General features: G+C 38.6%; 1 protein-coding gene across 10 annotated transcripts in view; it reads left to right on the top strand.

Moving 5' to 3' along the window:
* The window catches only part of ADCYAP1R1 (adenylate cyclase activating polypeptide 1 (pituitary) receptor type I), a 128036-nt gene that overhangs the window by 84846 nt on the left and 26151 nt on the right, over positions 1-17039 (top strand). For 9 of the 10 annotated variants that reach the window (XM_014945066.1, XM_014945065.1, XM_014945064.1 and 6 more), the window contains exons 6-13: positions 285-326; positions 2171-2274; positions 2814-2911; positions 3373-3505; positions 6020-6173; positions 9667-9727; positions 14580-14649; positions 15647-15738. In XM_014945066.1, coding sequence (XP_014800552.1) covers positions 285-326; positions 2171-2274; positions 2814-2911; positions 3373-3505; positions 6020-6173; positions 9667-9727; positions 14580-14649; positions 15647-15738 — 754 coding nt within the window. The remainder of the gene's footprint in view (positions 1-284; positions 327-2170; positions 2275-2813; positions 2912-3372; positions 3506-6019; positions 6174-9666; positions 9728-14579; positions 14650-15646; positions 15739-17039) is intronic. The other variant, XM_014945061.1, reaches the window with a different exon arrangement.

The following is a 17039-nucleotide window of genomic DNA, read 5'->3' as shown; positions in this document are numbered from 1 at the left end:
TTTCAATAAAATTGGTCCTAGTTTGATTGTGTATGTTTTTAGCTACATGCACGCTGCTTGCAGTAGCAATTTTAAAATTTTATAGGTTCAGCTTTGATTTAAACTCACAAGTAAAACTGTGTTTACTTCCTGAAAAGACAAAATCAAGTATTTATTGCCTTTGGGCTTGGTCCAAACAAATAAAAATCTATTGGATCCTATTCACTGATTTCCACAGAGACCAGTTCGGGTCTTAATAGAAAACACAATCAAAGCAATTTCATACCAAATTTCCACTTTTATAGGTGATTATGACCTGCTGGAAAGCACAGCCCAGTCTCCCCTAGGTAAGAAAAAGACCCATGGAATGCTTCTCTTTTTATTTTAACTCTGTTAAAAAGGAAGCTCCAAGCTTTTTCTCCTGCCATTTAGGTATTATTTTCAAATGGGTTCTAATTATGATGACATATTTTCTGGTGCATTACTTTTAGCAGTATTATGAAAATTTATTCCTCCACTATTGAACCTTGCAATCTAGCAAGTGTGTTACTGTAAATTATATCTACCTGCTTAACAGTAATTACTAAATGGTATTAAGGAAAGTCAACACCATGATTAAGTGGTTATTTTCCATAGAAAACTAGGGATGAATGTGCAAGAGTAATTTACCAATATTTGCCAAGTAATGCAATGTTCTTAAACGAATGCTGTGATTAAATAGATATATTCTGCTGCATGGATGGCAAACAGATTCTCTAAAAATAAGGTCACTGCTGGTGTTATGAGCTGCTTGACTAAACTCCTCTAAGAATGCGAAGCAGCATAACCTTAATAAAAAAAAAAAACCAACCAAACCTTGGAAATTTCCATCAATTTTGGTCAAGATACAGCTCAGCCCCAAAACTGTAATAGTTCAATAAATGGAAACTGTTCTATTGTGTTGGAGAGGAGTAAGTGCAGCCAGCAGCTCAGGTCTAATTTTTCAACCAGGTCACTGAGCTCTGGCAAGAGTAATAGTTCTTAAAAAGAGCCCCACAGGGGCCATCCCACCTTACACAGCCTCAGGAACACAGTGAGTGTCAAGAGACACTTTCCTCTTCTACCCCCAGCTCTTGTTTCCCAATACAGTTTTAAGCCTTTTGACTGTGTCAGTGGAAGCCTTTTAGGAGCTAGTCCTTATATGAGATTAGCCAAACAATTAGAGTGAAAAGAGTGAAAAAGAGAAGAAGGTTTTCTCTGAGCTAGTTTTGAGCCTCCTTGCAAACACTTGCTTTGGGCTGAGGTTATGAACTGGGATTGGAATAGATAATAGGCAGAGGGATGTGAGAAACCCTGAAAGAGGTTTGAATGTCAGCCACACTCGGCATCTGGAGTTTTAAATGAACACACTGCTATGAAGACAAACGAGGAAGAGATTCCCACTCCATCTTTCCTCTCTTTTCCTACAGACCCTTCTCACAAAGTCACTCTCAGATCAGAACCTAGGCATGAAGATAACATGTATCCCACTCATTTATCTGACTGCAGGAGGATAATCCAGATGCCTCACTATAGACATAAAATGTCTGTTTTACATATGCAACAGTAGCTGCTGCTTCAAAAAATTGTATTAGCCTTGTGTTTTCTTGCAGGTCTCATGCAGATGCCCCAGATATAGCTTATTTTAAATAAAGTACCTACCTATATTTAAGGACTGGACTTAACTGCCATCTGAAGTGTAGATGCCAGATGCCCCAGATATAGCTTATTTTAAATAGCATAAAGTACCAACCTATATTTAAGGACTGGGCTTAACTGCCATCTGAAGTGTAGATGTCTACATCAAGCTGTATTCCCCAGATGCCTTTCAGAATCAACGGAGAGAAAGAGACATTTAGCTGACCCCTGGTTTAGGTATCCACTTGGGAATGAAATCTTTGGTGGCCTGAAACCACTGACTACACTGGTTAAATCTTTTTTCCTCTCTGGTGACCAGCTGTAGGAGTAGACAACCATAGGTACTAGTGTAGAACTAAGTCATTAATGATGTCATTAAACTTTAAAGATGCCATTAAAATCTTCTATGGGTAGCCAGATAAATAGATCTCCTAGTGGTACTGTGGGGTTTTCTTTGGTTGTGTACCAAGGGGAGGGATGGTACGTCCTGTGGTTTGCTTCAGCAATTTCATATTCTCAACTGTACTTGACGTAGGGGACATCAGCAGAAATTGCACTGAAGATGGCTGGTCTGAACCTTTTCCTCATTATTATGATGCCTGTGGCTTTGATGAAAATGAAACAGAGTCTGATAACCAGGTGGGAATTAATCTTATAATTAAAAACAAATGAAGGGGGAGAGCAGCAGGCTGCTTTTCGTCCAGCCTCTGGTCATGGTCTGATTTGATGGTGATTAGAATGAAACAATCAGATATTTATGGGCATAAAAATGTAAGAAGCAAGATATAAATCCTTCCTATCCCTAGACTGAATATTTCCACAGTATGACTGTTTACTGTTGATACAGCTTCTCACTTCTAGAAGCCCCTAGTTCTTCTCCTATTGACTAAAGAATCCCTTAGCTGACAACTTTTTTTTTCTACAACTCAGTGTTCAAAGAAATATAGACAACTTTGCTTGCTCACTGACAAATAAACTTCACAGTATGAAGAACCAAGGGCATGCCAGACATAGAGCAATACTCTAATACACAGTGAGATCTTGGGGGAACCAAGAAGGGAAAACAACCAGGCTGTTCAAGAAACAAATCCTAGCTATGGCTGCCTCTGCATGTTGACAGGGTAAAGAAGATGTGACCGTAGATGGACCATTTAACTGTGTGTTGTTTGCCTCCCAAGGATTACTACTATCTCTCTGTGAAGGCTCTGTACACGGTTGGATACAGCACTTCTCTTGTTTCCCTCACCACTGCCATGGTTATCCTGTGTCGTTTCAGGTGAGTCAGGACACGAGCAGTGAGCTGTTCTGTCACTGGAGGAAAGATGCTGGAGCTCATTGGTCCAACACAATATTTAAGCTTTTATCTTACCAAATGTAGAAAAGTATAGAATAAAACGGAGACAGCCCTTTAATAGAGTTGTTCCTCCAGCTTCACCACACTGCAGTAGCCACAGTTCAGTAAACTGTAGATGCAAATGCAGAAGCTGCATTGCACTAGGTCTATTTCATGCTACCCTGCATGTTTTTTACAGGAAAATCCCCAAATTCTCCTCTTGGTTGGGTTTAGGGTCAGTATTATCCACACTCTTGACTTTCAGATGTTGTTCTTATGGCCAAGGTGCTAGGAGGTCTGGCCATGTGTGCAGATATGCCTGACGTGCAATTTCCACGAAAGAAAAGTCTGTTTTGTTTTGTTTTGTTTTTCCTTTTTCCTCTCCCTGGCTCTTTCCTCTCTAGGAAGCTTCACTGCACTCGAAATTTTATCCACATGAACCTCTTTGTTTCATTCATCCTACGTGCAATATCTGTATTCATTAAAGATGGGGTTCTTTATGCTGAACAGGATGGCAACCACTGTTTTATCTCAACAGTAAGTAAAGCCAAAGCCTTTTCCTTTATATTTTTTCAGCACGAGATAACAAAAAGTAGTGAGGTAAGCAGCAGTCTGTTGGGTATCTCAACAGTAAGTAAAGCCAAAGCCTTTTTTTATATATATTTTCAGCATGAGATAACAAAAAGCAGTGAGGTAAGCAGCAGTCTGTTGGGCATCATAGGCCAAGAAGCTATTGGGAGGGAAGGTAATTGGTGGTAAACTTCCCTCCAGCAAAACTGGGATGGAATTGTCTCATGATGCCATCAGCATCCAGCGGTCTGTCCCTTAGGACAAACCTACAAGTCTTGGTTTCTGACACTACTTGGGTTGTTTCTCCCTTTCACAGATCTGCATAGCAGTAGGTGAGATGAGAGCAGGCACAAGCAATTTCCTTCATCTGAAGTTCTGGCTTTTCTCCAAACCTTTATTTGTTCTGGATGTCAGGAAGAGTCATGTGTAAAAAGGGCAACCATTCAGACATAGAAAATACCCCTGACAGCCACACTCTCAAAAAATCATTAGTATTAGCCATGTGTTTGTCGCTGAAGTGTGTGGTTTCATAGAAAGCAGTCTCTTCCACAGATGCATTTAGCTGTATATTACATGTAAATCCGATTCCTCATGCATTTAAGGCTAGTATTTGATTTTATAAATCAGCTCAGCGGGTGTAATTATAATGGAATTACAGTGACTTCCCAAACTGAGATCTCCTTTATCCATCTAGGTAGGAGCTAAATTCCCTATGGGTCCCTTCCACGAGGAAAGTGCAGCTGTTTAGTTTCTTAGTCAGCCTGTTCTTTGTCATTGAAACTAATTTTTGCTTTTAGTTCTTCTCCATGATGAAGTTCAAGCCATGTTAGATCTGTAGCTTGTTCATACCATTCTTCTAATAGTGGCATCTTCTTCTTTGTTTTGAAACCATACCATTCTTCTAATAGTGGCATCTTCTTTGTTTTGAAATACCTGAAGCATAAAACACGTTAAAATCAGTCATCTAATGACCAGACCTTCAGCCCTGATAGAGCTTCCATGAATAAAAGATCTGATGGTTTAAACATATTGGTTGTAGATTTGTCCCAGAGGATGAAGTGCAAGTGGGAACCAGTCAAAATTGCTAGTTTCCCACTGCCCCAGGCAGGAGCTCCCAGTTTATGCACTGTTTCTGCTCTGATTTCTTGAGAAGTTAAGCTTTTGTAGGACTAATGGTGTCTCACTGGGGTGCAACACTGGAAAGACAAGTGTGTCCTACTCTCATAGAGTCAAGGTAGAGCTTGGTTTCCACCTAAAGTTTTTATCATAGAATCATTTAGGTCAGAAAAGACCTTTAAGATCGAGTCCAACCATTAATCTAGCACTGCCAAAACCACCACTGGGCTATGCTTGGTTTCCACCTAAAGTTTTTATCATAGGATCATTTAGGTCAGAAAAGACCTTTAAGATTGAGTCCAACCATTAATCTAGCACTGCCAAAACCACCACTAGGCTATGCCCCTAAGTGCTACATCTACAGGTCTTTTAAACACCTCCAGGGACGGTGACTCAACCACTTCCCAGGACAGCCTGTTCCAACGCTTGATAATCCTTTTGGTGAAGAAATTTTTCTAATGTCCATCCTAACCCTCCCCTAGCACAACTTGAGGGCATTTCCTCTTACTCTGTCATCTGTTACTTGAGAGAAGAAACCAACCCAGCCTCTCTACACCCTCCTTTCAGGTAGCTGTAGAGAGTGATAAGGTCACCTGTCAGCATTCTTTTTCTCTAGTCTAAACAACCCAGTTTGTTCTCTTTTTTATTTACCCTCCTTTCAGGTAGCTGTAGAGAGTGATAAGGTCACCTGTCAGCATTCTTTTTCTCTAGTCTAAACAACCCAGTTCATTCTCTTTTTTATTTTTTTTTCTTTTGTCCATTGCTTCCTGCCTCCCCCACCTCCCACCCCCCCCCATAAATGAATGAAAGCTTCTGCCATTTTTTACAGTAAATCACTCTGCTTTCCTTACACTCACTTTCATTTTCTGTCCCTGAGTGACAGCACCTGCAAATGACAAGGAAGTACAATTCTCAACTGCACACAGGAGGGTGCATCCTTTCTGATCCTGCTCTCAGGGCTTTCCACAATCGTCCTGTCATTTCACATCCTTCCTTAGGTTTCTTGATACACTACTGGATTCTTTTCTTCTCTGCACTTACTCCTTGGAAGGGGGCTTAAATCTAGCAATTAGCATCCATTGACGATGTGAACTCCCACTAATGCAAGATGTTCTCAAGCTGTCTCCAGACACCCGCCGACCACCTCCCACTGGTAAAATTGTCTACCTGCCCTTTCACGCTTCGCTGTCTAAGTGGCACCTCACATTCTTCTCATGCTTTTAAAACTGTACTATTAGAAGTGTATAATACCAGTCCCAGCTGTGTTCCTTTTCAATAAGAGATTTGAAGAGCTTGAAAGCATTTTCTCTATCTGTTAGGTGGAAACAACATGGAAATAACTTTGTTTTTCTTGATTCTCTGCAGGTGGAATGCAAAGCAGTGATGGTGTTTTTTCACTACTGTGTCATGTCCAACTACTTCTGGCTTTTTATTGAAGGATTGTACCTTTTCACTTTATTAGTAGAAACCTTTTTCCCAGAGAGGAGATATTTCTACTGGTACACTATTATTGGTTGGGGTATGTGACATTTCTTGTCTAAAATGTACAAGGCAACTCCACAAATCATCTATTTCCACATACAGTTTCAAAGTATAGTTTTAGTCTTTGTATAGAAGTATCACTGCAGACCAAATAGTCTTGTGCTTTTTTGTCAGAATAGACTTGAACTGAAATCCGGAGGACACCACACCTCTTGCAGAGAACTGCCTTCTACAAGATATGATCTTAATGCAAAGTTCTTCAGCATAATCAAATCTGCAATGCTAAATCTAGCCCATTTTCTAAGACCTCATTTCTGCCTTCCTTCCAGACAATAGCTAAATTGAAAATGTATCCAAAGGGTACTCACATATGCTCATCCTACCTGGATGGGAGATGGAAACTTGCAATGGGAAGAAACAAGATTTGTTTCAGAAAGGACAGATGTAAGATAATAACCAGTGTAATTATTTTTCATTCTGGCCTTCTGGAGATAAACTGATTCCTGCAACATATTAATTCAAACAGTTCTTTGCTGGTGTTTTTGTTCAGAATTCAGATGGCAAATGCAGAAGAAAACATTCATTTTGAATGTACCCTAAGAAGGTTAAGTTCATCTTTTATTAAACAAAGTACCCTAAGAAGGTTAAGTTCATCTTTTATACTTAAACAAGCATACTTCTGAAATAATCTGGAAATAATCCTATATATTTATTTGTAAAGTCTACATACAAACCACATACCTTAAATTAGTCTCCTCAAAAAAAGCATCCTCATGTAACCTGAACCTTCACATAACCTGCAGCCGGTTTTTGTTTTTCCTTCCCGAGGCAGCTGTCTATACACAAAAATTCTCATCTCCTGGCAAAGACTTAATACAATAGGAGCAAAGATATAGAGAAGAAAGAAGAGAAAAAGTGGTCAGAAATAATCTAAGGTGTATAAAGGCCATTGAAACAGGATATTCAAGTTCCCCGTGTCAAAGTTCTCCTTGTACTATCCACAGATATATAATCACATATCAGTGAGATAAAAGGCAGTTTCCAAAGAGCACTTGGGTGTTATGTACGTGAAAATCTGACAACTATAAAAGAAAAAAATGTGTAAATCTTTGCAATCTGAACATAAACCAGAGGTTGGGTTCCTTTGATTACGTCTGCACAAATTTCACTTCTCTGGGTTCATCTGAATGCGAGAATATTGCAACACAGCATATTAAGTGAATATTTTTTTAAAAAATAAATCAGTCTCTGTAATGAAACATCTACACAGATGGATTCATTCTATAATGCAATCTCAAAATACTTAGTCTTGAGTTGAATACCATAAATGAGATCCAGCTGTTCAGCTTATAAATATCACTCCATATTCAAAGCAGTATCGGGAATATCCATTAATAACACGAAGAGAATCTCCAAATGTCGAAATATTTTTACTATTAATTTTTTATTTTTAGAAATACGATATTTTCTCAGCTTGTGCATATTTCAACTTGAATAGCAGTTCCCCTGACCTGGTAGGAGCAACTGGCACTTTGCAAGAACAGAAGCTTTTCCAGACTCTGAAAGCAAGTCATTTAGGCCAAAAGCAGCCCCTCAGCCCAGAGCCAGTGGAGAGGGAGCTGCACTGAAGCAGCAATAAGCAAGAGCTCAGCATTTTACAGCATCTGGATGTTTATCTGTTTCTTAAAATGTGCTGAGCGCATCAGTGTCTTCGTTTGATTAATGAGAACTACATATGGTTGTGTTGATCCAAACGGTTTTCTCCTCTTAAATATGCAATATGCTGGTAAGTTCTCTGGATAGACTGCTGTCTTCCTGAGATCTCTCCTAGTGCCTGCTCCTTACTCAGGGCAGAAATACAGTCAGCAAGAATAGCTCTTCTAAGCCTGCCTGCTCCTTACTCAGGGCAGAAATACAGAAAGAATAGCTCTTCTAAGCCTTTGAGGTTTGTCTGTTTTCTAATGTGACTCAGAAGCTGAAAAGAAGGTGAGGAAGTTATGCATATCATTTGATGTAAAGAAAAGTAATGTGAGTATGTGATTATTCATGTAGCAGATGGTTCAAAACTCCAAGCTGATCTGAAACATGCTTTTTTAACTATATTTTTATGACTATTTAGTCTAATTCTGCCTTCCTGCCCGTGTTTCAGACTTGGAACACTCTTCATACCTTCAAAATTTATATAGTGCTAATCAGTGCAAACTAGACAGCACGTCAGACCTGTGATTGATATTTAAAGATAATTTTTATTATTGTGCATCTGTTAAGTTCACAAAGATCTCAATGTTTTCTGAGTATTCTCATATGAAAAAAGCAGACTTCAATTTCAATTTAATATGCATGATTTCTTCTCCCCAAAGCCTGTCATTTTATTTCTTTTTATCATTTTCCTTTCAAATATTTCTCTGTGTGTTTTTTAAAAGGAGGAGGGATTAATCAGTCATCTGGGTCTAACAGGGATATTTTTATTTCTGATAGCAGGAATATGAGATTTGACAGAGACTCTCTTAAGTGGATTCAGTCGAATGACTAATTAATGTGACATCAACACAGCCTTGCAAAATGTATGAAACATAATTGTTCCTGTCAACTTATGACAGTCGTGTTCACCATGCAAGCTGGGGTTATTAAGGTCCTTGTTTTGTTTGCTTTTTAGCACTTTATCTTTCCAGCGATGCCTGAATAAATGTAGGCAGTTTCCTAGTCAAAGATTTTATTTGCCATAAAATGTAGATTGAGCACACCCAGAGCTTGCTTGCAAGACTGTGTTATTTTATGAAAATATTCCCACAAAAAAAAACCCCACACTTTTAGTGTTTTCAAAAAGTAAAGTAAATCCAGGTTTCCCAGTGGACTTTTATTGATTTTGGTTTATTTTGCACGCTACGCAAATTTTTTAAAGAGTAAAGAAATTCCTGAAACAGAAATTAAATTCTTCCTCCCAATATTCTCTTTTGGGGGCTTGGGGTATTTTTTCATGAAAAAAGTGAACATTCCTGTGAGTAATGGAAAACTATCCTCTGCTGCTATCTTTTGGTTGAATAAATAAGGCAAAATCAGCTATTTAGACAATAATAGAGAAAATACAATACATGCAAATCATTTACAACAAAACAACATAACAATACAAAGAATACAATAATGCAATTACAGATCAACAGATGCCACTCTCCAATTATTGCATAATTACAGTAGCTCTAGACACGGAAACTGATGTCACTGCTTTTATTTCATACGGACGATGTTTTAATGTTCATGCAACAAAATGCAGTAGAACATCTTTAAGCAATAATGACCTGAAACAAAATTATTCTTTCCTGTTATCAGTTTTTCATTTGCAATTCCACCTAACCCATCCTATGGCTGAGACAAATGTTTCTAGAGCTCTGAAATAATGTAAGGAATTGCACTGTTTAGTGCACGAGTGGTATGAGGAAGTAAAACCTCAGTGGGAGGTTGCAAAGAGTGCTCATTGCTGAGGACTAAATGTGTCTAGGCTGCTAATGATATCACCATCTTATCTTCTGCAGGTACCCCAACAATTTGTGTCACTGTCTGGGCAGTGTTGAGACTTCACTTTGATGATACTGGGTAAGTATCGCTGTGTGGGAAATCATTTGATGATCAAAGGAATGGAGCACCTCTCTTATGAGAAAAGGCTGAGAGAACTGCATATGTTTAGCCTGGAGAAGAGAAGACTGAGAGGGGATCTCATCAATGCTTATCAATATCTAAGGGGCAGGTGTCAAGAGGATGGGGTCAGGCTCTTCTCGGTGGTGCCTGGTGACAGGACAAGGGCCAATGGGCACAAGCTGGAATACAGGAAGTTCTGTCTGAACGTGTGGAAAAATTTCTTTACTTTGAGGGTGTCAGAGCACTGGAACAGGCTGCCCAGAGAGGGTGTGAACTCTCCTTCCTTTAAGATTTTCAAAAGCCACCTGGATGCGTTCCTGTCCAGCCTGCTCTAGGTGAACCTGCTTTGGCAGGGAGTTGATCTAGATCTCAAAAGGTCCCTTCCAACCCCTATAATTCTGTGTGATTTCATGTGCATTCAACACGATGGCAAAGATCAAGCAGGTATATAGTGATCAGAGAACATGACTAATTTCTCCTTTAATTTCTGACATTAATTTGTGTATGCAAGTAGTTTAGGTCCAGTGTTCAACCCAGAGTGCTCTCCTGTTCAGCTGAATAAATAGCCATAATAGCCATGTTTTTGCCCCTATTACTCTGGTGAATTGATGAAAGAAGATGTAGGTGTCTATCCTGTAGAATTGTAGTTGACACAGGGTCCTCTGTTCCCTGCTCAGTTAAATTAGTGGGGTCCAGGATATGGTTTGTCTCATCTTAAGAGAGCTGTCAGGTGAATCACATCTGTAATTGTCTTTTCCTCTCCAACTGATTATGAAGATGAACATGATGAGCTCATCTATAGAAATTATTGCAGATATCTCCAATGTGATGAGTGAAATCTGCACAAGGAGTTACTGAGCTTTGATTTACAAAAGCAATTAGGAGTTCAGCTTCCCTCTGGAGAGCTTTTTGGAAAAAAAAACAACTATGAGGAAATGGAATAATTTCAGAAAGAATTCAAGAAGGTAGATTCCACCTAAATGGTCTCTTTCTGCAGGGAAAAAACCCTGGAAAGATCCTGTATCATTTTTTAGAGAACAAGAAGGAAAGGTTGCTGCCAGGGATGGCCCTGCACATCTTGGTAGTCAGTAGATTGATTGGACTGGCAGAGCAGCAGACGTAGCTGGTAGGAATGGACACAAATGTACACCTTTAAAATACAAACTTAGCAATATTTTTTCAGGACAGCCATGTTTGAAACTGGTGAAGTCTTAGGAAAAATGCTGGGAATGAGCAAGACTGAAGTTGGACTAGATGATTGTTTTAGGTCCCTTCCAATGGAAATAGTCCAGTCTTTTCTGTTCTGTTCTGTTCTGTTCTATTCTATTCTATTCTATTCTATTCTATTCTATTCTAAAATTTGGAAAATTCATCACTGGTCCTTTGCAAACCTTGATCTGAGTGAAAGGCTTTGTTGTCCCACTTCTGAGAGTTTTAATTTTGCCTTATACTAGAGATACCTGCATCCAAAATTTCCACAACACTCACTGTTCTGTCAGGTTTTCTTCATCCTTATTATTTCATGCTCTTTTTGGAAAGTACATAAAGCCCTTCCTCCACTGGGTATGCCAGTGCTTTGACCCAATGTTCTATTTTGACATTAAGACAAATTAAATCATTTATTTCCATGCAAAACAAGCCAGAACCCCCTGTTGTGTCATTATTATGATTACAACAGGGGTCGTAAATGCATTAATCTCTCTTAGGAGTGCAAACAGTCCTTGCATTTTGTGGGTAGAGGGAATGTCTTGCAAAAGAAGGAAAAAAAAGCCAAAAAAACGCCTTTTCTTTCTTTTAGTTAGAGAAGCTATTTAGCATGCAACACATTTAGACACATTCTAGCTGAGTGTCTCAGCGGTTACTTTTTAAAAATCAGCTAGCATTGTTCTAGGGGTGGGGGAGAAGCCAGCATGAGCCTGAAAACATTGCAGAAATTACTGAACTGGGAAACCACAGTCACAAAGGCATGGACTAAAATACAGAGTCTGAGTCTGAGTCCCCACCTGCTTGCTTCTTATGAAACTGGCAGAGCTCCCTTGACTTCAGGTCCTGATTCACGTCACTGTTAAGTGACATGTTTGTGGAGATAAATGCAACTGTCTGTTTATCCAGAGCTGTGCTACTGAATTAAATGGAATTATTCCAGATGTACACCAGAGACGTAACAGAGATTGGACTCTGGCCTTTTCAAATGGAAATCGCATCCCTCCCCCATCCCACTGGCTCCCTTCCCTTCATCCATCCTAAAAAAGAGTCCTGTATGTCGGACCTCCACTGTAGCAACACATTTGAAAGAAATTAGGGAGCCTATCTATCTAGTACAGCTTTTGGTGGATATTACAGACTGTTTTGTTGTGCGTTGGGGCTTTTTTCCTTCTGGTCACGTTGATCTGAGGAGAAAATTGCGTTTCTTCCACCACATCCACCCTATAGAGGTCAGAGGGACTGACCAAAAAAAAACCCTTGAAAAAAATCTTTCTGTGAGCTTAATCTCATTCATTGTTGACATCTACAGGATAGATATTTGCAGGTGAGCTTGTTGGGGATACATCCTGTAAAAGGAGAGGAATAGGTCTAAGAAGAATAGGCATTTGTAGGAGATGATGTATTGACCCAGAGTACACATTTGAAATACATCATTGCAGAGGAAAAAAAAAAAATCAACACCCTCCAAGTATCTATTTGTTCCAACGATAGTCCAGGATAATTAACTGGGGCTGTAGATGTCTTCAGTATAGATGACTGAAACTAGAGCAGGTAGATTCCATCCCCTGTAATTTCTCACTTCTACACAGACAGGTTGCCACATATCAGTTGCCTGTTTGTACAGCCAGACTCCTGTTAGAACTTGCTCAGGTGCTTCCAGCATTGGTCAACTCACCAAAGACTTTCAGGGTAAATTAATGTGCATCTTAGAGTGGTTGAGCTCTTCAAATAGTGGCATTGGTCAACTCACAAAAGACTTTCAGGGTAAATTAATGTGCATCTTAGAGTGGTTGAGCTCTTCAAATTGTGGGTAATTTTCAGAAGAGGGCACCCAATTCATAAATGAATACAGAGAGTTAAGCAGATAATTGATGACTTCAGGTGCTTTTGTTTTGTGGTATACGATTGTTGATAACTGAAAAAAGCCTGGTTTCCAGACTGGGTGAGAAGGAGTTCCCTTTGAACATTCATCCTCTTTCAAATATTTTAAGTTAGGCATCCAAAATGAGGTAACTAAGAAATATTACTTTGCATTTGAAAACCTCAGCCATCAGTCCTGTAGACTTTGAGACTGGATTTTACGTTTCTAGGCTTTGTAGATAGAAGCAAAAAGATGTCGTTTTGTTCAAATTTGACATCCCAGTTCTAATTGTCTCTCTTCTCACCAGCTCTATCACACATACCCTTATTGTTGGTTTTATGGGAATGTGGTAAAATATTGCATATCTAAGTTCAACTGAAATTTCTAAACCAGTCATTACTCAGCTGCTTGGGATTTCTGTCAAATGCACTTTGATGGTGGAATTTTAGCTCTGCCTCCTCACATTGCACATGTATATAGTTTTGGTGAAAGATTCTCACTTTTCCCCCAGATGCTACCATTTAAATGACACAGAAGTTGCATTAAGCTCTCATAAGATCAGCAGTAGTTTATTCCTGTGTGCTCTTTCATATGCTTTCTTGGCATCTGACAAATGCACCATGACAACCACTGCTGGGACTTTTGGCTGCAATTCTGAGGAGGAGGGGAAACCTTTCTTCTTGGAACAGCAGGTACAAAGTAGACATCTTTCTGTGATTTTATGTTTTTCAGAGGGAAGCATGAGGGGAAGAAAGCAGAGACAAATAGAAGATATTTTTTAACTGACCGTCAAATTCTTAATGACTTAAAATCATGTAGCAGGGGTGGTACGGCCAGGGAAATATTTTTTTTCATTATTATTGTTTTTCTAGCTTTAAAATATATGTTAAAGTTAAAAACCCACAGGTATATGGGTCCTGTAATCAGCTTTCTCTACAAATGAATGTCCAAATATATGGAATAAACTTCAGCAGAGATCAGCTTTCTCTACAAATGAATGTCCAAATGCATCTATATGGAATAAACTTCAGCAGAATCCTTTGGTGTGTCTGGAGGAAGATTTTAAATGTTGAAGTATAAATGCCATTTTAGTTATGATCGCTGACTCCCAACAGCTTAATAAAGAAGATGACCCCAACTATTGTCCAGTACTTGAACCTTCTTAGGTGAATCCTTTCTCCTTGGTAGGTTTTGCTACCCAGTGACTGGAAAATCATTCCCATATGTGAAGGCAACCAGTCTCTGGTATATCCTTGTGTACTAGATATGTGTACGAGTCCTCATGTCAGAGTCAGGAGCCAACATTCATGTTTACCCTGGAAAAATAGCTGAGACATTAAAGTTTGGAATAACCATCTCATACCCTTCAAGGTATCCCTGTAGTTTTTTTCTCTTTCTACTGAGATGTTAGCTTAAAGGGACAAGTTTTCAGTTGTACTGTCTGTAGACCTAGAAACACATATAAAGGCATTTTCCAAAATAGCTAAACAGTTCAGAAAGAGGTAGCATTGAAATTGCCACAAAAATGCTATTTTACTTTCAGATAAGTTGGGTAAAGTCTGTAAAAACTACAACAGGGACAGACTGAAGAATCAGAGCCTTTGAGCCTAAATAGAAAAATTTAGCTACGAGACCAATCTCCAACTCTCTGCTCCCTTAAAAAATGTTGTAAGTTTAACTTCCTTGTTATATCTTTCTCTTTCCTTCTCTTTCCCCACCCCATTCGTTCATTAACAACTTCAGCTGCTGGGACATGAATGACAACACTGCCTTGTGGTGGGTGATCAAGGGTCCTGTGGTTGGATCAATCATGGTAAGTGGCACTTGGAGGAGGTGCTTCCTCAACATTTCTGAGGGCAAATAACTGATGTAAATAACTTCAAATGGCTTTAAAAACTGTGCTGCATCAGTAGAGTACTGGACACCTTAATGTCCATAATTTGCCATCCACAATGCTAAGTAATTCCGTTGTTATAGAACAGGCTTAGTATGATTTAAATGGCAGTGCACTGCCTGCGAGCACAGGAGTTAAGAAAAGGAGTTATATAAATGGCAGTGCACTGCCTGCGAGCACAGGCTATATAGAAAAGGAGTTATTCAGCTGCTTAAACATAGATACTAAATGGCATAAGTAACATCCTAGAACATCTGTAGCATTTGCCTGGGGCTGGCAGATATGACATAGGATGTACGGGAACCCTGTGCCATTTGGGGTAGAAGCTGAAGGCCAAGTGGGGCAACCCCAGACATCTAAAACAATACTAGAAGGCAGTGACTAGGAAACTGAACTGTATCTGTTGAATGGAATTCATTCCACAGCTACGTTTATTTATCTAATACTAGCTTTATAGAAGTACTGTGGACATAGTGCAAGATGCTCGATTGTCAACAAGGTATCTAAGCTCTCTTTAGTTGATAGAGGTCTTGGATTTTACTCAAATGATGCTAGATACTTGTGCTTTTACTATTGAGATCTTTGCTTTATGGTTTTAGTGTGCAGGGCTCTTTCTTTTTATTCTTTGCACTGGCTGATATTAAAAAATGTTGAAAATTTCTACTTTACATTTGTCTTATCTTGTGCTTGGGACTGAAGAAATTCTGCCTTTAGTTATTGCAAAGTGGATATTTTTGCCTGGAAAAGGAGTAATAAGACCCTTGTGAACTTATCCCGTTACTCCTGACTTTATGAAACTTCTAGACTGCAGTTTGGAGAAGAATAAGAGGATGCAGCCAGCAAGTCACTGGGAAAGTCTCATTATCATCCTTAAAAAAATACATTGCAATTATTTTTTCCTTTCTTTTTCTCCTAGATAAACTTTGTGCTTTTTATTGGCATAATTGTTATACTCGTGCAGAAACTCCAGTCACCTGACATTGGGGGCAATGAATCCAGCATTTACTTGTAAGTACAAATAAAACAGTAATCAATTTAGATTTCTAATATACACATAGGAAAAAAGACAAAGTCAAAAAGACATCTTAGCTGAATTAATTTCATTTTCAAAAAGAGTCAAAGGATCTATTAAATTGCTTTGGTTGATTTTTACTTTTATTTTTAATCCAAAAGCCATTAAAGAGCATTTTAATTCCAGCTTTCAACTTTTTTTTAAAAGCCCTAAAAAATAAACATAAGTACAAGATTTAAAAAAACAACCAACCAACCAAAACTTTTTCACAGGTCAGTTATCTGGAAATTAATATACTGACCAGGCATAAATATTATTATATTCATTGGACAGTCTGCTGTGCTTCATACGTTCCAGGGACACGGTCCAAAGCTCATTAAAAGCAACGAGATTTGGTGAAAAGATTTCATTAACTTTACACTGAATTCTAATTAAGGAAGATCTCCTGCAGTTTATTATGTTCATGTTTCCTGTAACCTTGAATGCATTCCACTTAAGCCAGACGAACCACCACACACACCTAGAATTGTTTAAAATTTGCAACAAATCCTAAAATTTAACTTTAGAATTCTTATAACTTTGTTTGCGATTTACATTTTTTTAAAGCTGTTGTCCTTTTTGTTAGTTTCTGCCTCATTTGTGGCAGAGATTGGCCATTTGAGATGGTCTTTTTTCTCATTTTGTGCATGCTGTCATTCTCCACATAAAAACTATATAATAATTTTGAATAACAACAATATGTGGCAGCACATTTGGTGTTTTCTTGGCTTCTCAGCCTCCACATCATGCACATTTGTTTTGCAATTTTTTCTGAGCTCTAGTGATTTCTGGCACTCATAAGCATAGGTAAGACTATTTGATTTAGCACTGGATCCCTGGCGAAAAAAGGCAAGTCATGAACACCTGAAATAAAAATAAATGCTGCCAGGTTAAAGTAGGAGATCCTCATTTTATTATTATTTATTATTAAAAAAAATATCCAGTGATCAGTTTCACCCGAAGTAACCACAATCATAGCATATTGATGTCATCCATCAATAATTTGCAGGGAAAATTATGTCCTCCAGCTGCCTGGTTTTTTTCTTATTTCCTATTGTCTTGTTTACACTTACATGATAAGTTAATACTTTATGCACCACTTTTTCATGTCTGTGGTCAGACATCCAGTTACTGAAAGTACTTTCCTCAAAGCTTGCTCCAAAACATATTTCCACAGACAAAACTGATTCTTTAAATTCATTCTGCAGGTGGATACATCTCAGAATTAGAACTCAGGAGAAAGTGTAGCGAATAGTTT

Source organism: Calidris pugnax, unplaced genomic scaffold (genome assembly GCF_001431845.1).
Source record: "Calidris pugnax isolate Ruff unplaced genomic scaffold, ASM143184v1 scaffold54, whole genome shotgun sequence".
Taxonomy (NCBI): domain Eukaryota; kingdom Metazoa; phylum Chordata; class Aves; order Charadriiformes; family Scolopacidae; genus Calidris; species Calidris pugnax.
The sequence above is the reverse complement of the archived record's forward strand: the minus strand, read 5'-3'. Positions and strand labels throughout refer to the sequence as shown.